The sequence below is a fragment of the Mizuhopecten yessoensis genome, unplaced genomic scaffold, assembly GCF_002113885.1.
Source record: "Mizuhopecten yessoensis strain PY_sf001 unplaced genomic scaffold, ASM211388v2 scaffold8195, whole genome shotgun sequence".
NCBI lineage: Eukaryota > Metazoa > Mollusca > Bivalvia > Pectinida > Pectinidae > Mizuhopecten > Mizuhopecten yessoensis.
The window spans coordinates 2,263,889-2,282,783 of record NW_018407426.1 but is presented as its reverse complement, the minus strand read 5'-3'; the positions used below and the strand labels follow the sequence as shown (position 1 = coordinate 2,282,783).

General features: G+C 34.7%; 1 protein-coding gene across 2 annotated transcripts; it reads right to left on the bottom strand.

The window, feature by feature from the left end:
• Positions 1 to 3,017: 3,017 nt before the first annotated feature.
• Positions 3,018 to 17,182, bottom strand: LOC110455312 (polyenoic fatty acid isomerase-like). 2 transcript variants are annotated; one of them, XM_021505381.1, is made up of 5 exons: positions 17,091 to 17,182; positions 16,880 to 16,920; positions 12,070 to 12,203; positions 10,030 to 10,246; positions 3,018 to 5,663 (listed from the first exon to the last, which is right to left on the bottom strand). In XM_021505381.1, exons 2-5 carry the CDS (start codon positions 16,911 to 16,913, stop codon positions 4,513 to 4,515), a joined length of 1,536 nt encoding a protein of 511 aa, XP_021361056.1. In that variant the 5' UTR covers positions 16,914 to 16,920; positions 17,091 to 17,182; the 3' UTR covers positions 3,018 to 4,512. The 2 variants fall into 2 exon arrangements, with proteins under 2 accessions (XP_021361056.1, XP_021361055.1); XM_021505380.1 differs by having other exon boundaries at positions 16,869 to 16,920; positions 17,091 to 17,176.
• Positions 17,183 to 18,895: the final 1,713 nt, after the last annotated feature.

Genomic DNA, 18,895 nt, shown 5'->3' with positions numbered 1-18,895 from the left:
AGGACAGCCATGCATTTAGTCAACAATTGTTTTCAGAGAAATAACATTTCTATGAGATCACAGAGACAGGATGTGCATGTCTTAAATTACGCAATGGTAGCATGATTTATGAACATTTGAACAAATGAGGTGGGCCAAGTGTGGTGTTAGTGTGAGCCAGATTTGTTGTATTATAATCATTTGTCATTTTCCTGAACCTAGATCCTGCTTCTTCGCTCCTGATGTGGTTTTCAAAATAGTTTGTAACGTAACTATATATGTTCGGCTTGTGTGTTAACACTATCACACTATTGTTGTGCTGTTGTTGAGGATACTGCTTTTATGAGTTGATATAACTTGACCACAGCCCTAAATGCAATAAGTTAGGTTAAAAACGGTATCAGAAAAATAACACATTTATGTACTTGTTATAGATATATTATAAATTATAAATAACATTTCTGTGACATCAGTGGTAGTACAACTATGTTTGGTATCAATGCCAATGACAATGACAAGTTTTATTCTTGAAAACTGGTTACAATGTAGAGAGTTTACAACCACAGAAACAACATTTCTATGAATATTATAGATATTATATAAATTATCAATAACATTTCTGTGACTTCACAGTGGTGGCATAACAGCCATGGTTGGTATCAGAGAAATAACATTTTCATGTATATTGTAGATATATTATAAAACGATAAATGCTATTTTTGTGACATCACTTCTGTTATGACAGTGGTAGTTATCATTTCCTGGGTATGATAAGGTTATGACTGACATACATGACTTAAAGAATTCTACGATACCCCATCGACAACTATGGTTATTGTGCATATGGCCAGAATATTTTAAATATGGGGCGACCATTTGACAAAACCAACGTCAAAATTGTATAAGAACTCGTTCATCTCAAAATCATCAGCAGAAAAGAATTACAAAATGACAAAAAGAAAAAAAACACGTGAGGGTTTAAATATCAAAACTTAATTAAAATAAATGCAAATAAATGCTTTAAATAGGTCATGTCGGTGAATGGAATCAAAGTATTTAAACAGACCAAATTCTATAATATATTTAACTGTATACCACAATGGACTCGTTCAGATGAATGTATGGCGGAGTCTACTCAAGTTACCTAGGGGTGAACGAGTAAAGAAATGACCCAAAGTCTACTGAAGTGAAAGGGTTTTCATGTCCAATATATGGAAGTAGTTATCACGGTTGTTCTAAAATCTGAACGTTTTATAAAAATGTGTTCAACTGTACACGGCGAGTCACATGCGTGGCATGTTGGTAGATCTCCAATGTTTGGCCGATAAGCAACACCGAGATTAAAATGGCCAGTACGGAGCCGAGAGAGGACAACCTCCTCTCTGCGATGTCCCCGACAGGGCCGACAAGGCTACTACAGTGGTAAGGGAGCTGTCGATGATATTAACAAAAGTATGGGTTAATCAGATATTGTCAAATTTATCATCAATATTTGTTTGTTGAAAAGGGTATAAAATATGTCTTGTAATAATAACACTTATACATTTTACGTAGCCTTCGATTTTTCAACACAGCATGAGATAAGATTGACCATATGCAAATGTTTAATCTGTCAACTATCTGTCTTAATTAGTTTAGGTTTCGGAAAACTTTGAAAAAAGAACTTTTTTTTAATTTAGTACAATTTAGTCAATGATGAACAAATAATGTCAAATGGAGCATGCTTCCTTTCTTTGACTTTCTGCATCGAAAAACAATTTTGTGCAAGCTTCTTCTTCATTTCGTATATCTGGTAATTCATTTATACTGTACTTGATTTGTCATAGTCCTTTTTAATGTTTTCCATTGATCTCTTTTCAATAAGATTAACCGAGTAAATCCTCGAGGAAAGACAGGACCTGCTGTGTCCCACCACACTTCGTTAGAGGCGAGTTAAATTGTGTCGGCCCTCTCTCGAAAGGAAGAGTTTTCTTCTGCGTCCTCTACAAAGTGGACATTGAAAGAAACCAAAATTGACCCGCTGCCCCTATCACAACACTTGAGATCTGTGTTTTTCTTACCCACTCCTTTCCGTTAGGCGGTGTACCCAAGCACCCCCATAGTACCTAATCTGGTGCTAGGACGTCGAACTCAAAACAAAGATCCCACGACAGACCGTGTCTCCAGGTAGATTCCCGTGCCCCCCTGTGAACATGTACATAGGGTATATAGGGAAAGACAAAACTGACGCATGCGTCGGCTGGCTCTAATGTCGTGGCTGTAAAGTCATATAGTCTGGTAAAATATACTCTCTAGAACCACTGATGTTTTAGACAGTTGAAGTTATGCAGATTTCACACGTTATATAAAGAACACATTCTGCAATCTACTTTCTGTTTGCCGTAACGAATTCACGGTAAACATGTACGAGTTGTCTCCCTTTATAAAAAAAACTCTTTACAGAAATCCGATTTTACACAGTCATGCTACATGTATGCTGACTACGAATGGACAAGATTAAGAGTGGGATACTGCATGTTTACTGAAAAAACAACAACTTTTAAATGGTAACTCCACATCAGACAGATGACCATAAGGAAGTGCATTAGGGCTAAAAAGAAATGACGAACTAACTCGAAGTTTTGAGATGTTAGCTCAAACTTTCCAAATTTAAACTCAAAATTTTACAAAATAACATCTCGAAACCGCGTGAAATGGCGGTTTATTTCCACGAAAATAGAAAATAAAATAAAAAAAAGTTATTCACTTCGCCTTATATTATTACGCACTTAAATGAAAGTCAAACTAAAATATATCTTTTATATTTAGTTCCGGTAAATTGAACTATTTTAAACACCATCGGTTTTCGAGATGTGACGTTGTTGTCAGTAACACCACTGCGTGTGCATTCCATGATGGAAAACATTCACATAACAAAAACACACAAAACTGGTCGATGATTTATTTGAATGTTACTTTTAGGTTTAATGTATAAACATATCAATAATTACAATGTTAAAACATAAACACTATACACTGATGTAAATAAATAGCATGTATATATATATATATATATATATATATTCACTGGAATTCTTTTTCATAAAGTGATCACAATAAAATAAATGGAATTATCATTGAATACCTCAATTAACTCATCTGTTATATAGTAATTTATAAAATGAGAAACGGAATGTTAAGTTTGTAAATATTAAGTTTTATTGCGACATATATTCTTCACAAATATACAAAACAGTTGGCAGCTTATACGGATATGATTTTTAATGTGAATGTATCTAAGCCTTTCACAAGAAAGGTTCTTCTGGCCACGTGTTTATGAAACCTTTCTCGTGCTCAAGCATGTGTTCAAAATACCTTTCTTGTACCTCGCTATAATCTATAATCATTTGACACTGACAAACCGGTCATTTTGTAAAATCTGAAAATGAAAATGGTAATTGGCCCTAAGTCTATCAAAACCACATCAAAATAACTGACAAAATGTGACTTTTTATTTGTTTGTTACCGAAACAAGAAATTGTACTTGATCACAGACTCGGAGGTTGAGCATGATAACGGTTTCATATACCGGCCCAGGCGTCTGGATATTTTGAATAATAATGGAATTTTGACGTCATAATATAAGTTCACAAGTATGTGTGTCGTCATCATTAACACATGTACACTTGTAATTTTGATGTAACAGCAGACACAGCAATTAGTTCATGATGTCATTAACACAAAAAAGTATGGCAGATGGCCTTTCGCTTTTAATAGCTGTACAGGAGAATAAGGTTTCCTCTTACGCTGTGAAAACGCAAAATGCCTTAGGAATCAGTTTCTTTATTTTTTCGTATGCATATAAAACAAACAAAATTTACGTTATATGTGACGTATCGCATTGAAAATGAAAACGAAAAAAAATCAATAAATTACTTATAACACATAAAATTAACAAAACGATAAAAATGTAAGTACACTGCATGTAAATTAAATAAAAAAAAATCGTTTGAAATAATATCAAATGTTACTTCATTATATCACCTGAATTAGCACTTTGAATTATTAGAACAACATATATTATTTTACAACAATACTTCATTATCGAACACCACTGGCGAGGGAAATCATTTTACAACATGATATCAACATTCTTTATGATCTTCCTTGAAATAACTATAAAAATAGTACTTTTTAGTATACAACCAAGTGAAGAAAAAACCGATTTTAGAGCATCTGTAAAATTATATAGAACAAATATCACTCTAAGTCCCAATATTTCGGCCTCCTGGCCTTCTTCACGGGCGAAAGTCGGAGATTTCCTATTCCTCCGATAAAGCAAGATGGACGTTACTTGAAACAATCGTTTATGTTCGCCCTTGAAGAAGGTCAGGAGGTAGAAATATTGGAACTTCGAGTGACATTTGTTCGATATTCTAATGTTTTCCCCTTTGGAAATCATCTGTTATTTTATATATAAAATTATAGTTTTATTCTTTTCTGTGAAAAAATAAGGAATTTCAATATTATATTTAAATAGTTGATAATGAATATTTATATTCCGTTACTACAAGGAAATTGTCTAAGTAATAAGTTGTTATACTCGACAACACTCTTAACGGACTCAAAACTCACAGACGACCCTATATACCACATATTGTGTGCCCCCTGTTTCTCAAATATATCCCATAATATCCCTGATGCCATATCAGAGACGGAATATCTCGGAAAGTAGCTCCATTTGATTCGATGTATTATTTTTATTTTAGTGGATCGTTCTACGTTCAAAATATGATCCTTTAACTTCTGGGTCAGCGTTTGCCAAGGTGAACTTCGTTTCGAGAATTGATAATAGACGGATGACTGTATGTACTTTCCGTCCGGACCGTCCGTAAACAACCCGTTAGTATAGTTTTCTCCAGTGATGTAATTTAGAGAGGAATAGGAATCCCTGTGTACCCAGACAGAGTTATTCTCCTTGCTGTTCATGTTGAACGCGTAGTAATCCTGAGGCGACTTACCCCTGTTAACTCCATAGTCAGTATCCGCCAAAGTTGTTGTATAGTAATAATTGAATGTCCGTCTGAAAAGTTCCCGAACATCGGGATCAAATTTGATGACATTCGACATAAATTTCATCGTGGGACTGGTTATAATAAAATCAAATCTTTCCTTACGCAGGTTGCCACAATCCCGATAAATTACAAGGAATCCGTTTCTCAGACGTAACACTTTCGTTACTGGACTTGATAATTTGACATTTAAGTTAGTTATTCTGGATATTTCCGCCCACAAAAACTGAAATCCTTTGCTTAAAATTTTCACTACACTTTTAACTTCCGGTAATGGCGGTTTGACTATTTCCTCAAGGAATCTTGGTGTCATCCACATCATTCCATACAGGGTGGATATTTCGTCCACGTGACCATATCCTTGGGCGGTCATGGCACTCATAAACATTCCTTTTAGTGCTTCTATTTGATGAACCTTGAGAAAGTCGAGAAAAGTCATATTAATCTTTGACAGTATTGCGTCACAGGGGCGTGGCATCAGCTCCCCCTCATAGGTCCCGAACATTCCAATATGAAGTCCTAAGTATTTACGGATTGCTTGCTGAAGGATGCCTGCTGCTACGGTTGTGTTGGTTATATCTGGACGAAGCCTCATCAGGACACGGATGCTATTTTGTAGACTTGTTATAGGTACTGTAAAACAATAATTCGTATAAAAATAATAAATTGGCTCGTTATTATTTTTCATTAATAGGCAAAAACATATTAGATACTGTTAAGTATTGATAAAATGAATATATATACCTCACTTGTAACATTTCAAATCAACAGTAAATTAAACGACTTAAGGACGTCCCACCCTTCGCAATACACATGTTTTTCTTGTCGTATTTTCGTGTCGTCATTTCCGTATTGCGTATCGGGCATTCCATTACCGTAGTATAAATTATAATATTTACATTTGCATGGCATTGTCACTATATAGCCTCTTTGAAAGCTGTGTCGTTTATGGGACTTTAATTACCATGCATCACGAGACATTGATTGATTGATAGGTTTTACGTCCGCTTCACTACCGGATGTATCGGTTATCCAGCAGACGATGCTTCACGAGACACAATTCTTAGCGTATTAATACAACACTGAACGGAACTACAATATCCAATATAATTCAACATGACGGCTGCTGAAATATCGCTGGGCATTGTGAGATTTGACAATGTCATTGTAAATTTATGTGCAAAATAAAAAATAAAATAAAAAACACTTTTATTACAACGAAAACAAGACCAAGGTCTGCAATATCGTATAGAATGCACATCGGTTGAAATCACCAATGCCGGCAATGGAAACAATTTTAACGCTCATGCAATTTATCAGAGATATCGTCTGTTACACTGCACTGATTAGTCCGAATTATTCTGAAGTTTTATCAACTTTTTTCATATCGGTCTGTCGTCGATTAACGTCAGAACTCCTCCCCTCTATAATATGCGGGAAATATGCGACCCGCGCCCGGAGCGCACTTCAAACTGATATTTTAGAAACAAATCGTCACTTTCACACACGGTGTTCATTGTATTTATTCATGCGCGAAATTTGTTCCAGGGAAAATCGGACCAATTTCAAATCTAACTTTCAGCTCAGAGTTCTATTGATAAACTTAAATCACCCTATAGACATATCATACGCAATTGTATTGATACTGAATTGTGGAATAAAATTGAAGTGTTTGTTAAAATTTCAAAGTACTACTTTGTTTGCCAACAGCACGCGACAATACGCTGTTCAACGCGACAATACGCTGTTCAAACTATTGAACGAAATTGTGTGGACTGTCGATTAATTTTTAATTTTAATTTTAAATATATAAATTATAAGTTAAAAAAGAACATAAGAGGCAGAGAAAATGTAAATATAAGTATTGAACTGTTTTTGTATGGTATTTATGATCTATTTGAATGACACAGCTTTGTAAGCAAACAAATCATAATGCGCTAGCGCGCATTATGTTGTTTGCTTGCAAAGCTGTGTCATTCAAATAGATCATAAATACCATACAAAAACAGTTCAATGCTTAAGTAACACCGGCTAAACAATGGTACACGTGCGTGACGATGATATGTCAACACGCGATGTCGAGACTTAACTTGGAAATGTGTAATCACACGTACTTCAGAAATAAAGCTTATGATACAAAGACATTAATTAACTCACGTTAACCCAGTTTATCGGAATGCTTAAATTTTCATAAAAACCTTTTTACATAGTGACATAACCATTATGTGAAACTTTCATTGAATTCTGCTGTCTAACTGCGAAAGGGTGGAGCCTCCTTAAGAGAATTACTTGTGCTATATTAGCGACATTCATACTTAACAGCGAAGAAAACATTTAGTTATCACTTTGATCTTTCTCACTTATAGCTTATCAATCAAAATTGATAAACAACGGATATGCAACTCCGGTGACTTGCGAATTTCATCTTAGAAGATGTAAAAATGTAGTTTAGTTTATTTTTCAAAACAAACTTTGAGCATATATTAATAAATTGACATATCTTAATATATGTTTATAAATTAATGTTTATTAAACAGAAACATTTCCGTACAGATATTAAACACTAATGTTGTTTGATTTATTCACATAACATATGTAGTACTTAATACTAACATGATTGAAGATAAATGAATTGGAGAAAGAAACAAGTACGCTCTTATAAATCTGTTACCTTTCATCGTAACCAACATTAACAACTATTCCGTCTTTTCGTATTGCAGAGTTATCTGCTCTTTTGAGCAGGTATTTATTGTTACGTCATTAGTTTGTGTGTGAGAAAATTATGTCGTTTTCTCAAAAAAGGATGACGTTACTCTCACAAACAAATGAGTAACTATCAATACATGCTATCAAGAGCAGATGACTCTGCAATACGAAAAGACGGAATAGCTTTGGGATAATGACATGAATAGGGATATCAAGAAGAGAGTTTGGGAAATGCAGTGTAAAATAAGTTACATGTACAAAATATCTTATAATCAAGAATGCTTCTGTTGCGTCACCGTTAGAACACTTTAAGGTTTACCGTTGATTAACAGATTATTTCGAGAAAAGTATATATATGTATATAAATAAAATCGTACATAAACAAGCTGCATTATAATGCTAATATAAAATATAATTATGATAAATCATGTGGATGGTCCTTCCCTACGCAGATAGTCGTTCTGATAGACTGTTAACATCCCATACGTTGTTACCTATCAATAAAAAGTAACTAATACACTAGTGTGTGTCCTGTCTGCTTATTCCGTCTGCGTATTGCAGAGTTATCTTCTCTTGGGAGCAGGTATTGATTGTTACGTCACTTGTTTGTGAGAGTAACGTCATCAATGTTTGAGAAAACTACGTAATTTTCTCACACAAACAAATGACTTAACAATCAATTCCTGCTCCCAAGAGAAGGTAACTCTGCAATATGCAAAGACGGAATAACACCGGTCAGTATTCAGTGTTTGTTTGCTGTAGTAAGTCGTGAGTTTTGACAGCAGAAATTCTGTTTTCCCGTGAAGACCGCAATGCAATGAAATTTGTCCCTATCACATTTTTTGTATAATAACCACTATGATAAATAATACAATCCTCATGACACATCATGAAACTGCAACGCCCATTCACGACAAGAAGTTAAAAGTCAAGTGAAATAGCAACGTTTAAGATTTGAGGTGGTCAGGTTAATGCAGTCGTGTTTGCAGACAATTTCACAGCATAATTTGCATTTCTGGTTTGTGTACAAAAATGCTTGGTATCGTTGGACAGATGAACAGATGCAATTGCCTGATAAGGTGCCAATAAAGAAGCAAATGTTTAAACACGATCGCTGTCCAACTTCAAGACAAATGTTAGAATATTGAAATGGCATTGAAGTTTTTCGAACATATGGTAATGTCCCCTTCGTTTTAGTTTTGATTATGCATGTATCTTTGCCAGTTAGAGCGACATGCTAATCCTGGTCTAGCTCCATTGTGTTTTCACTATCGGACTACTGTTAGTGATTTGTTGTTTACTTATCTTCAATATTTCATTTAAATATTCCGAGCTATATTCAGAGCTGTAGTCATGTCGGGAAAAACATCCGGTGGATTATAACAGCGTTACGACGATCTAAAATTAATATTACTATTTGCTTTCGTTTCATTATGTTTCAAACCTTTACCTGATATAAAATACCTGTAAGATAACGACACGTTAAACACTGGTGACATCTGTCACCATTCGAATCGGGAACCCTTCACGTCAAAGGTTAAGGTGGATAATCTGACACATGAAACGGAATGTTGACAGATTGCGTAACTGGAATATTTTCGTTTTGGTTTAGTCTATTCAGCTGTATTAAGGAGGTAATCACATGCAAAACGTGATGTACATGGTTTTCTGTTGACACACCCGGCATGCCTCCGTAAGATATTTGGGGGTTGGTTTTTCCCACGTTTACATGCATTGTATCTCTATTCCTCGTACCACGGTCAACAACTTTAACTACGACTTAAACACGTTTTCACCTCCATTACAACAATAGTAATAAATCATTACTGAAACGCCAAACATTAAACAGTCGATTGTATCAGCAAATGAAATTAAGGGGAGATTACTGTATACATGTATAACTGTTCTGGAATCCCCTTGTGTTTTCCATACAGGGATCTTTTATGTACATCATATGTTTTTCAGATACTGAACGAAACATTCAGACTATGTTCGGAATAACTTCCCTATTGTTCCACATATATAAAATAATCTGGAAAACCACAAATCATTCTAATAAATAGCATTTTAAAGTAAAAGTATGTAGGGATTTCGAACAATCGTTAAAAACATTTCATTATAAATCTAAAATAAATCAGCCATGGTAGGATAACATATAGATCGGCAGTTGTACTATTTGATACTGTTGTGCTTATATACCACAAAATTGTTTCGAAATTGATATAAAATTTCTATGGGAGTTTGTTCAATTAATGCTTTGAGCGTTTGCAGTATTCTATATTGTATAACCTACTTGGGTGCTTCTTGTTGTTGACCCATACGGTTGGACTTGGCATGGGGAGGAGATGTCCAGCGTCGAACTCGTTGACCAGTCTATAAATCTCTGTATAGTCGGGTTGTGTATATACGGTACCCATCTCATGAGGTACGCCCCGGTGGTACAGAGTTCTCGACTTCCCTCCAATGTAACGGTTCCTCTCAAAAACAGTCACGTTCGTGTAGCCCTCCTTCTGAAAACAAAAACAGTTACCTTCATGTAATCCTTTAATTTGAAATTTATGTACTATCACATAAGCACTAAAATGTGTATGTTCCAGGTAATATGAATGAAAAAAAGGGTACATTGGTAGGGATGTATTTCTATATTTATTATTTTTACTTGAGGGGGGTTGATATAAGAAATTACAAAAATCACAAAACATTGTTTTTCAGACCAATTGTATTAATTTTTCATTACATTGTTCGGTCTTTTAAATAATAATATACGATCTAAATTGGGTTTTGATACATTCCTATGAAATAAAGAGGTGTCATAAAGACGCTATAGATTTTCGGCGAGTTCGAATGGGACGTTTAAATGCATGAGAGTGAAATAAAATGATTAGGGTCCCTGAAATACCATGTCGCAGGCATCCTGCACAGTATTTCAGGCGGTATCATTATACTGACAACGGGAACAAAGCTCAGTGAGAATCATTTTGAAAATATATTTGTCGCCAAATTAAACTGATATTCCGTTTAATCTGTTAACGTTTGGGAATAAAGTTTTTGATATATGAAGGTTGACCAGCTTTTGATCGCTGATCGTTGTTGTTAAGATAGTTATAAACCATTTACTCCTAACTTTGTAACCAACTCAATCGTTTTTGAGTATATCTTCTTGACATTGTATGCAGTAATTATGCATGTTTTTAAAAACAAAAACAAAAAATGTTTTCTAAACAATAACATTTGTTGAAATGAAATGAAATGCTTTTAAAAACCAAAATATAAAGCATTTGGAAAGAATTTTTCGTTTCCATAGAAATCAAAGACCATCAATAGACTAAAAAAAAATTCAAAAAACCTTTTAAAATACATATATGTATATATTTGTTAAATGCTACTATTAACATAAACAGCTTTGTGAATCATGAATTATATACATGTATTATATTTTAATGTTAAAGCATATGTTACATTAAACCAAACATAAGTCCTAGATCAACTTGTGAAGACATGAACATGACTATAATGAATACTTGTTATTCGATTGCGTGGCTACAGGATTTAAATTGATAAAACATGATAGCAGAGATACGCTGGCAGACAAAGGCGCGACAAAATTATATCACTCATACATATGAGAGCCGGACCATTATTCTGTTGTTTACATCACTAATTTCTTGTTAAATCTACGCTATTTTACTTATTTCATACACAAGTATATGCTGCTGGCCTTTTTAGGGTATTAGACCGACATACAATTATTCCCAGTAATGTTGCAGAAACGTATTCAATTCACAAATGTCATAGTCGGTATGGCAGGGGGTAATCTCCTAGCTGCTAATAATCAACAGGTCATTGGATCAAACCTCCATGCTAGAGAGTTAATGAAACAGTAAACGTATTCCTAATATATCTTCACGATAGCATATTGTTAACATTCTTATCAGCACAAGTGGATTTTAGCACATAATCGAATTTTAATAGAATAGCGCATTGATGAGTTGGCGCATCAAGAAAATATGCCATATAAAACAATAAACAATATCTGTACTCGGTGCATGTATGATTTAGTAAAATATTTAAAGCGTGAAAAACGCTATAATAAGAATACCTCTAAAATATGAACGCCTACAGTATATGTCTTTGTTATTGTAAATGGACAAGCAATCGCATGCAAGAACAATGCCGAATAAATTACATATTGCATTTTATTTAGTTAAAGATGCAACAGAGAAAAACAGCTGGTCTCTATATATTTTCATATCAGAGTATACTGATCAAAAACTCTCTGCTCTATCAAAATTTAAAGTTTGTAAGATCTTGATTAAAGTGGATGTTTACCAACCTTGAGTTTATACGCCATGTGGATCCCAGAGGGTCCTGCCCCAATAATTGCTATTCGGTCATGCTTAGATTTAGGTCCTTTGATCTTTGGGAATGATGTTGGAGCACACATCCCTTCCGAGTTCTTGTTTTGTTCTGTATAAAAACACAAGTGATAAAAGTTAGCGGTTTTTGCCTCGAAATAAACTCTGCTATACGAACATACAATCCTATTTATTATTAAAACAATATTTTCAAATCGAATTAACTTACTAAGGAGCCTAATATTAAGTGGATATTTACGATACTGCCGATGCGGTCAGGGTTTTACTATGTTTATTTTCAAGAACTAAATATATTATCATTCAACATCAATTTCACCTATTTCAGTTTAGAATGTAATACAAACTAAATGTATGGATAAACTTGCACTACAGGGAGCTGGAGAAAAGGAAATTGGATTATGTGAGGTAACCTCTTCAGACACAATAGTTGTTCTAGATAAATACCGTTTGTGATAAAAGGGATAAGGCTATAACGCAATGAGATGTCAGTTATACCGAAATAAATGCTTCATGATATGGAGTAAAGTTTGGTGAAAAAAATGGGTAGTGATATAAGATTGAACTATATACATTTGACTTATAAGCTATTTCAAGGACAAAAGAATAATTTTCGAATTGTATCTCGGGCCGATGACCACAAGAAAAAAACACTATTATCAAATAAGAAAACAACGAACTGTAAATAACAATATGGCGGTAAGTAACAGACCAGAGGTATGTTGTCTAAACCTCTGCATGGCCTCTTGTCTTTGTTACAACGGCATGTATCACACAAACATTGCAATGAAGGATAGGAATGTATGGTTGCGTCTTTTGTTAAGGGCATCAAGGTAACAGCGGAAAAAAGGAATATATATATATATATGTAAACAAAAAGATTCACAACACATCTCTAGACAAACTGTTACTATCACGACTTGAGAACAAAATCTAAAGAAAGTAAAAACAACATGAATCTTATAATTAAAGGATGACATATACATTTCTGTATGAACTGCTTATTCTGTCGTCAGAATTTAATTTGTCTTATATAGTGTTTAGAGGCACTGATGATAGATCCTAAATATACAAAATGACAAAATGATGCTGTACATCCTCACTGTGTTATTGTCTACTTATTTCTTTTTATTAAAAAGGATCTATATGCTCTTTAACAGGCTATTTAGTTGCACAATGGTTCTCGCTGCTTGTTTATGTGTCGTTGTTAACCAATCAAGTCAATTAGGTACATTTATAATTAATAATAAAGAATAGACCCACCTTCTGACTTGTAAGATAGTAGGTACTAATAGAGAGCAGCACTTTGGTCAACAGTATAATTGAGGTCAAATCTTATCATTTATGTAACACCGGGAATTGATTAACGGTGGACTGGAATTGTAGACAATCCCGTAGGGCTATCCATCTAGTGGCGACCGGGTCAGTCAAGGATGACGTAGAGATGGGAACGAGGGTGTGAACTCCCAAAACAGATACTGTCATTGTCATATGGTACATCTAGCATTGTTGTTTTGGAAGGGAAAAGTCAGCTTAGAAGTCAGATTAGAAGTTAGATCAGAGGTTATATCAAATTGCTGCACGTGCCTCATTACTTACAAATGTATATACAATAGGTGGTACAAAATGTACCTACTCATGAAAAGTTATTTTTTTATATATTGTTAAAGTATTTGGGGAGAATTTCATAGGTAGTCTGGGCGTTTGGAATTGGGAGTCTAGAGTGAAGAGTCGGGATTCGAGGTTCGAGAATGTGAGCCCCTGGGGAGGGTCTCGGCCGGAGGATCCAGGGGTAGCCCAGGAACAGCACTTGGTGTGATTTAGAAATATGTGTTTGATGTTGTAACTCTATGTAATCTGTGTACAGGTATATTTGCTGTCGTGTTCCAGAAATATATTACAAAAATGGCATTCAGTAGATTTAAGACTGTCGCGGCCACAATGTGAAGTTAAAAAAAAAGAGTCAAAGTCCACATGTGTTGTCAGCGTGTTATGAAATATAAGATAATGGCACTACAACATAGTTTGTCAGATAAAATGCATTTTTTTTCAAACTCGAATAACAGATTGATCAACAGTTTGTTTCCCTTTAGTAGGGCGAAGGACATCAGAGCTGATAAATTGTACATCAAGTGTAACGTTGTAAATGTGATATTATAAAGTACGTCAAAATGTGCCAAAGGAATAATATTATATATCGACTTGTATCAAAAGTGAAAAACATTGTCTCCTCTGAGGAACTTTAATGTGTCGTAGCTTCAGGAAAGAAAGGCATGTCAGACAGTCAATTAAATAATTGTGACGACTTAGGGGGTAATATCACAGTAATTGAACATTAAATCAAGACTGTATGACATCTCATTAATAATGATATGGATATTGACATTTTTCATCTTTAGGCGATGGTATGAGGAAAAAGTCAACAATCTGTTGTTATTGTTTTCTATAATAACAAAACATTTCGAATAACAAATTATCTATTGTGATTAGACAATGCACTTTTAAACCTGGATAGTTAGTACATGTATAACAATGTCTTTTCAGTTTTCGCATATCGTCATTTATTAAAACATTAATTGAAACCGGATTATCAAATTTGTTGTCTTAATATAATAAAGATAAAAACTGACCGATCGCAAGCGTGGTCCAAGGTGTGCATCATACAAGGAGTGCTGACCTGATTCATTACATCCTTCCTTATTGATATAAAACTCGTGTAAATGTGCACGCGCTAGTCAGCCGTGATAATTGATTTTATGTGTCTATGTTCCTGGATCGTAAAGGTGGTGCTATTACATCATGGGATACGTTCTTGGACTTGTAACTGCTACTATGTATTAACCGTAATTACCATGTTATGGATGTGTAACCATGATAATATAGAACAAATCGATTCACATTATCTCCACATCTGAGGGGAGGCTATCACTTACAGGAAATTAAATACACTAGCCATGTAATTGTACAGTTTTCACTAATAAGTACATCTATCTGATATCTAAATTGTGAATGTTCCTTTTGGCATGGTTCCAAAGGCAAATTCCGATATAGATTTCTCTGAACTTTCAAAAAATAACGTTAGCACTTTTAACTATGTGTATACAATCATGATGGATTGTTGCCTTTATGAATAAACATACAGGAATTGTGTGTATGATACATAGAGGAAGTAAGCCTATTAATAGAAGATAATTTGCAGCGTACACTGTCTGCACGACAGTAGGGTTATATGATATCATAATTATATGATGTTCTGATTTCACGTACAAAATCTGTAATTACTAGGGTTATAACATTGACTTCGTTGTTATGGACAGCTAAAACATGGGAAACATAGAGTTGGCCAAAGTATTTAAATAAATGTTCAAAGTACATATTGGAGGCAGGAAATATTGTAAAGGCACTAATGTATAGTCCTCATCATAATATAAAATGCATTGTTAGCAACGGTAATGATGAAGAATGAAAATAAAAAGTGGAAATGAGATGCAATTATATAGGAGTTTATGTATTTGTGTATAAGGTGAACAAATATAGGATCAACCGTATACATTTGATATTAATATAAGTATTAAAATCTGCCCCCCCCCCCCTTCCCCACATACACATATAACATACCATACCATTGAAGCAAGTGTGGCGATATAGGTTAAAGGCAGTTTCGAGATTCTTTTAAAACGCCGACCAAATATATTATAAAACTGTTAAGTTTATTTACATACCAAACATATGATAGAGCGTTTTTATAGCTAGGCACGAGTGCCAACTCTCTTCGTACACTTCAATTGAGCTGTTGTAAATATACAGTCACCTGTGACGACGAATGAAAGAGATACAGGCCAAGTATGTCAACATGGTGTATTTTGAACGCCAGCTTACGTGTTTATGACGAATTTATACCACTGATCAAATATTAAGTACTAAAGTATCATTATTCAAGTGAGTATTGGTCCTTTCTTCTCATCAATGACACCGAACACCTCGAATGTATCCTGCCTCGTTCTATGTACCACAGATGTAATATACAGAGTATCGTTATTGGAGTAATCTGTGATCCTTTCTATTTATCAATAACATCGAATACCTCTTATAAGACTCCCTGTAATTCAAGTGAAATGAAGCATCTTACTAACCGGGTTTGTTGTGTTGTGATATTCCTTTCACTTGACATTCTCCTTCTGCTGTAGACTAACTATACAGTAAAAAGTCCCAATATAGCATGACCACGTACTCATGTGAAATAGAAACTATGTCATAAACTGGCACGCGTGTGAAGATCCTTTTTTGTGTTCTCTTTTTGCAGATCTATATCTATATCTATATATATGTATAGAATACAACGTAAATTCTACCGCTAGGTCTTTCTGCCTTCTAGGGCTTCTTCAGGAGACTTACATATTTATTTTTTTATTCTATATTTTCCTTCGCAAAGACTTGTTTATTTATTATCTATTAAATATATATACATACCTATTGATACATACAATATGTATATTGTATACATATGTGTGTGTGTGTGTGTGAGAGAGTGAGTGTGTGTGTGTGTGCGTGTGTGTGTGTGTGTGTGTGTGTGTGTGTGTGTGTGTGAATGTATTCCTTTTCGTGATAAGTTCATGTATAAATGTTATTTTCCATAGTCTTGTGTATGTGGTCATGTTTTTTCTTCGTTGGTTGGAAAATTCATGTATGATTTTTAATAGATTTGTACATATGTAAATGTCATATTTTCACAACTTTATGCATCTGCTATCACACTTACCTAATACTTGCCTTGTGTCATCAAGAGCGGATAATCCAAAAACATTAACAATCTGAAAATAGTAAAAGAAAAATATATATATAAAAAATTATATAAACATGAACAGGAAATACAGTAAAATGTTCAATTATTACTACTTTTACACATAACGCCACATTGCGGTGCACTAGAGATATTCTATGTAGTACTAAATACACTATGTGTTATTTTAACCGTACTCACCTGAACACCGCACACTGTTAGAACACATATAGCCGCTGCACGTACTGTCGCCATAGTGCTACTGTACGTACCTTTGCTATACATAAACTGATCTTCCCTGACTAGTATGCGCTTTATTTATACCAGGCCCACTAGTTCGCCCACGTAGGTAAAGGGCGAGTCCTATTTTGCGAAAATAAGAAGACTGGCATTAAACATTTTGTATTTTGATGTCTTTCTGTAAGCGATATATTGTGTCTAAATTTTTCAAAATCATAAATCTTTAATTTGAAATGTTCACTCATAAATACGTATTACCTGTAATGGGGCTTCGGTACGTGACAGCATATACTTATAGTACATCTATAAGCTTGAACAAACAGTGACCTAGTAAATATTTTGTGAAATGGGATTGTATGTGATATAACAACCGATTTTTCGAAGTTACACAGATTCGATGAGAGACCTGATACTCAAGATTCAAAGCACGGTTGTGTCATATCACTAACAGATTCTTCATTATTTGTTTTTGATTTTTTGTTCTTGTTTATTTTATTTCTGTTTTCGAATTCATTTCCTTATTTCATTGATATTAAATTACTACGAAATCAAATGTTTTCGTGGGGCCAAACGTTTGTGGTTTCTCGACAGAATACCATTTTGTAAGTACATTCATTCGTGGATTACGAGCAGGCGCGTAGCTAGCCCCTTTACCATGTGTAAGCCCCGACATGGGGTTGCCGAAGGCAGCCCCCCCCCCTCCCGAAGCGCGAGCAGGGGGAGGGTACGGGAGTGGGTCTTCCCCCTCCCGTAAGGGGGATCTGGGGGGTCTCCCCCATGAAAATTTTGTTGGAAAATAAGTCCAGAACAAATCAGTGAATACAAAGAAAAAAATACTTAATTTTTGCGACGTAAAAATATTATTTTTGTGGGTTATCAATAGTGACGTCACTTGGCACAATAACAGTTGCATTCGGGGTGGCCGAATGTGCCCCGGCAAAAGGGGCCGAACGTGCCCCAAATTGATATTTTCATAAAAACAAACACATTGATTGTCTGTGTCCACTGTGCCATACTCGGAGTCGTTTGCGCCAGGCGTGAGTTTCTCAATTTACTCAATCGAGCAGTTTAGTTCCGCCTGGAACTGTCCATTAATGCAATGGACATTTCTAAACTTCATACATTTTTGTACTAACTATTAACACTGTATCATATCTGAGGAATTACATATGTATACTATATATTCAAAACTTAAACTCCACTTTATAGTATCAACAAGAAAAAATAACGTCATGAAAACCTATACTTGTCAAAATCATGTGCAAGCCCGGGCTTATTGGCTTACATGGTAGCTACGCGCCTGACGAGTACCCACTCACAAAGAACTGCGTGGATAAAAAATAACCTACGAAATAAACGAAATTAAAAACACTAAAAAAATAATGATTTCACGATAGGTGCAGCATCGTTTATAGTCAAATGGTCAAGTAATCCTGATCAGATCCTCAAAGATTTCGTGGTATTTATTTTTCAAGAGTCATTTAAGGTCGCTATCGTAGCAAACAGAAGAAATATATTTTAAAAAATCCCTTTATATACGGATGACCACTTGACCTTTGGTTTTGTTATCATCCTTGATTGGCATTTTCTAGTTTTCCCCTTATTTTGACACTGTATTGTACCCGTTTTTAGATCAGAAAGGAAACAGTCGGAGTCGCAGATAAAAAAAAATCGGTAATAACAGACCATGCCACACAGAAAACCATGTGATTGATTTGGAATACTCCAAAAGTTTGGACAGAGAGAGCAATCTGTTCAAGCGGCAG

Bases quoted from the DNA above. Each gene is read 5' to 3' on its own strand.
- LOC110455312 (XM_021505380.1), bottom strand. From the start codon at position 17,174: ATGTATAGCAAAGGTACGTACAGTAGCACTATGGCGACAGTACGTGCA. The intron at 12,204-16,868 runs GTAAGTGTGATA...GTTTTTATACAG, and splicing joins TGACACAAGGCAAGTATTAG to AACAAAACAAGAACTCGGAA. The intron at 10,247-12,069 runs GTTGGTAAACAT...TTTTGTTTTCAG, and splicing joins ACATGGCGTATAAACTCAAG to AAGGAGGGCTACACGAACGT.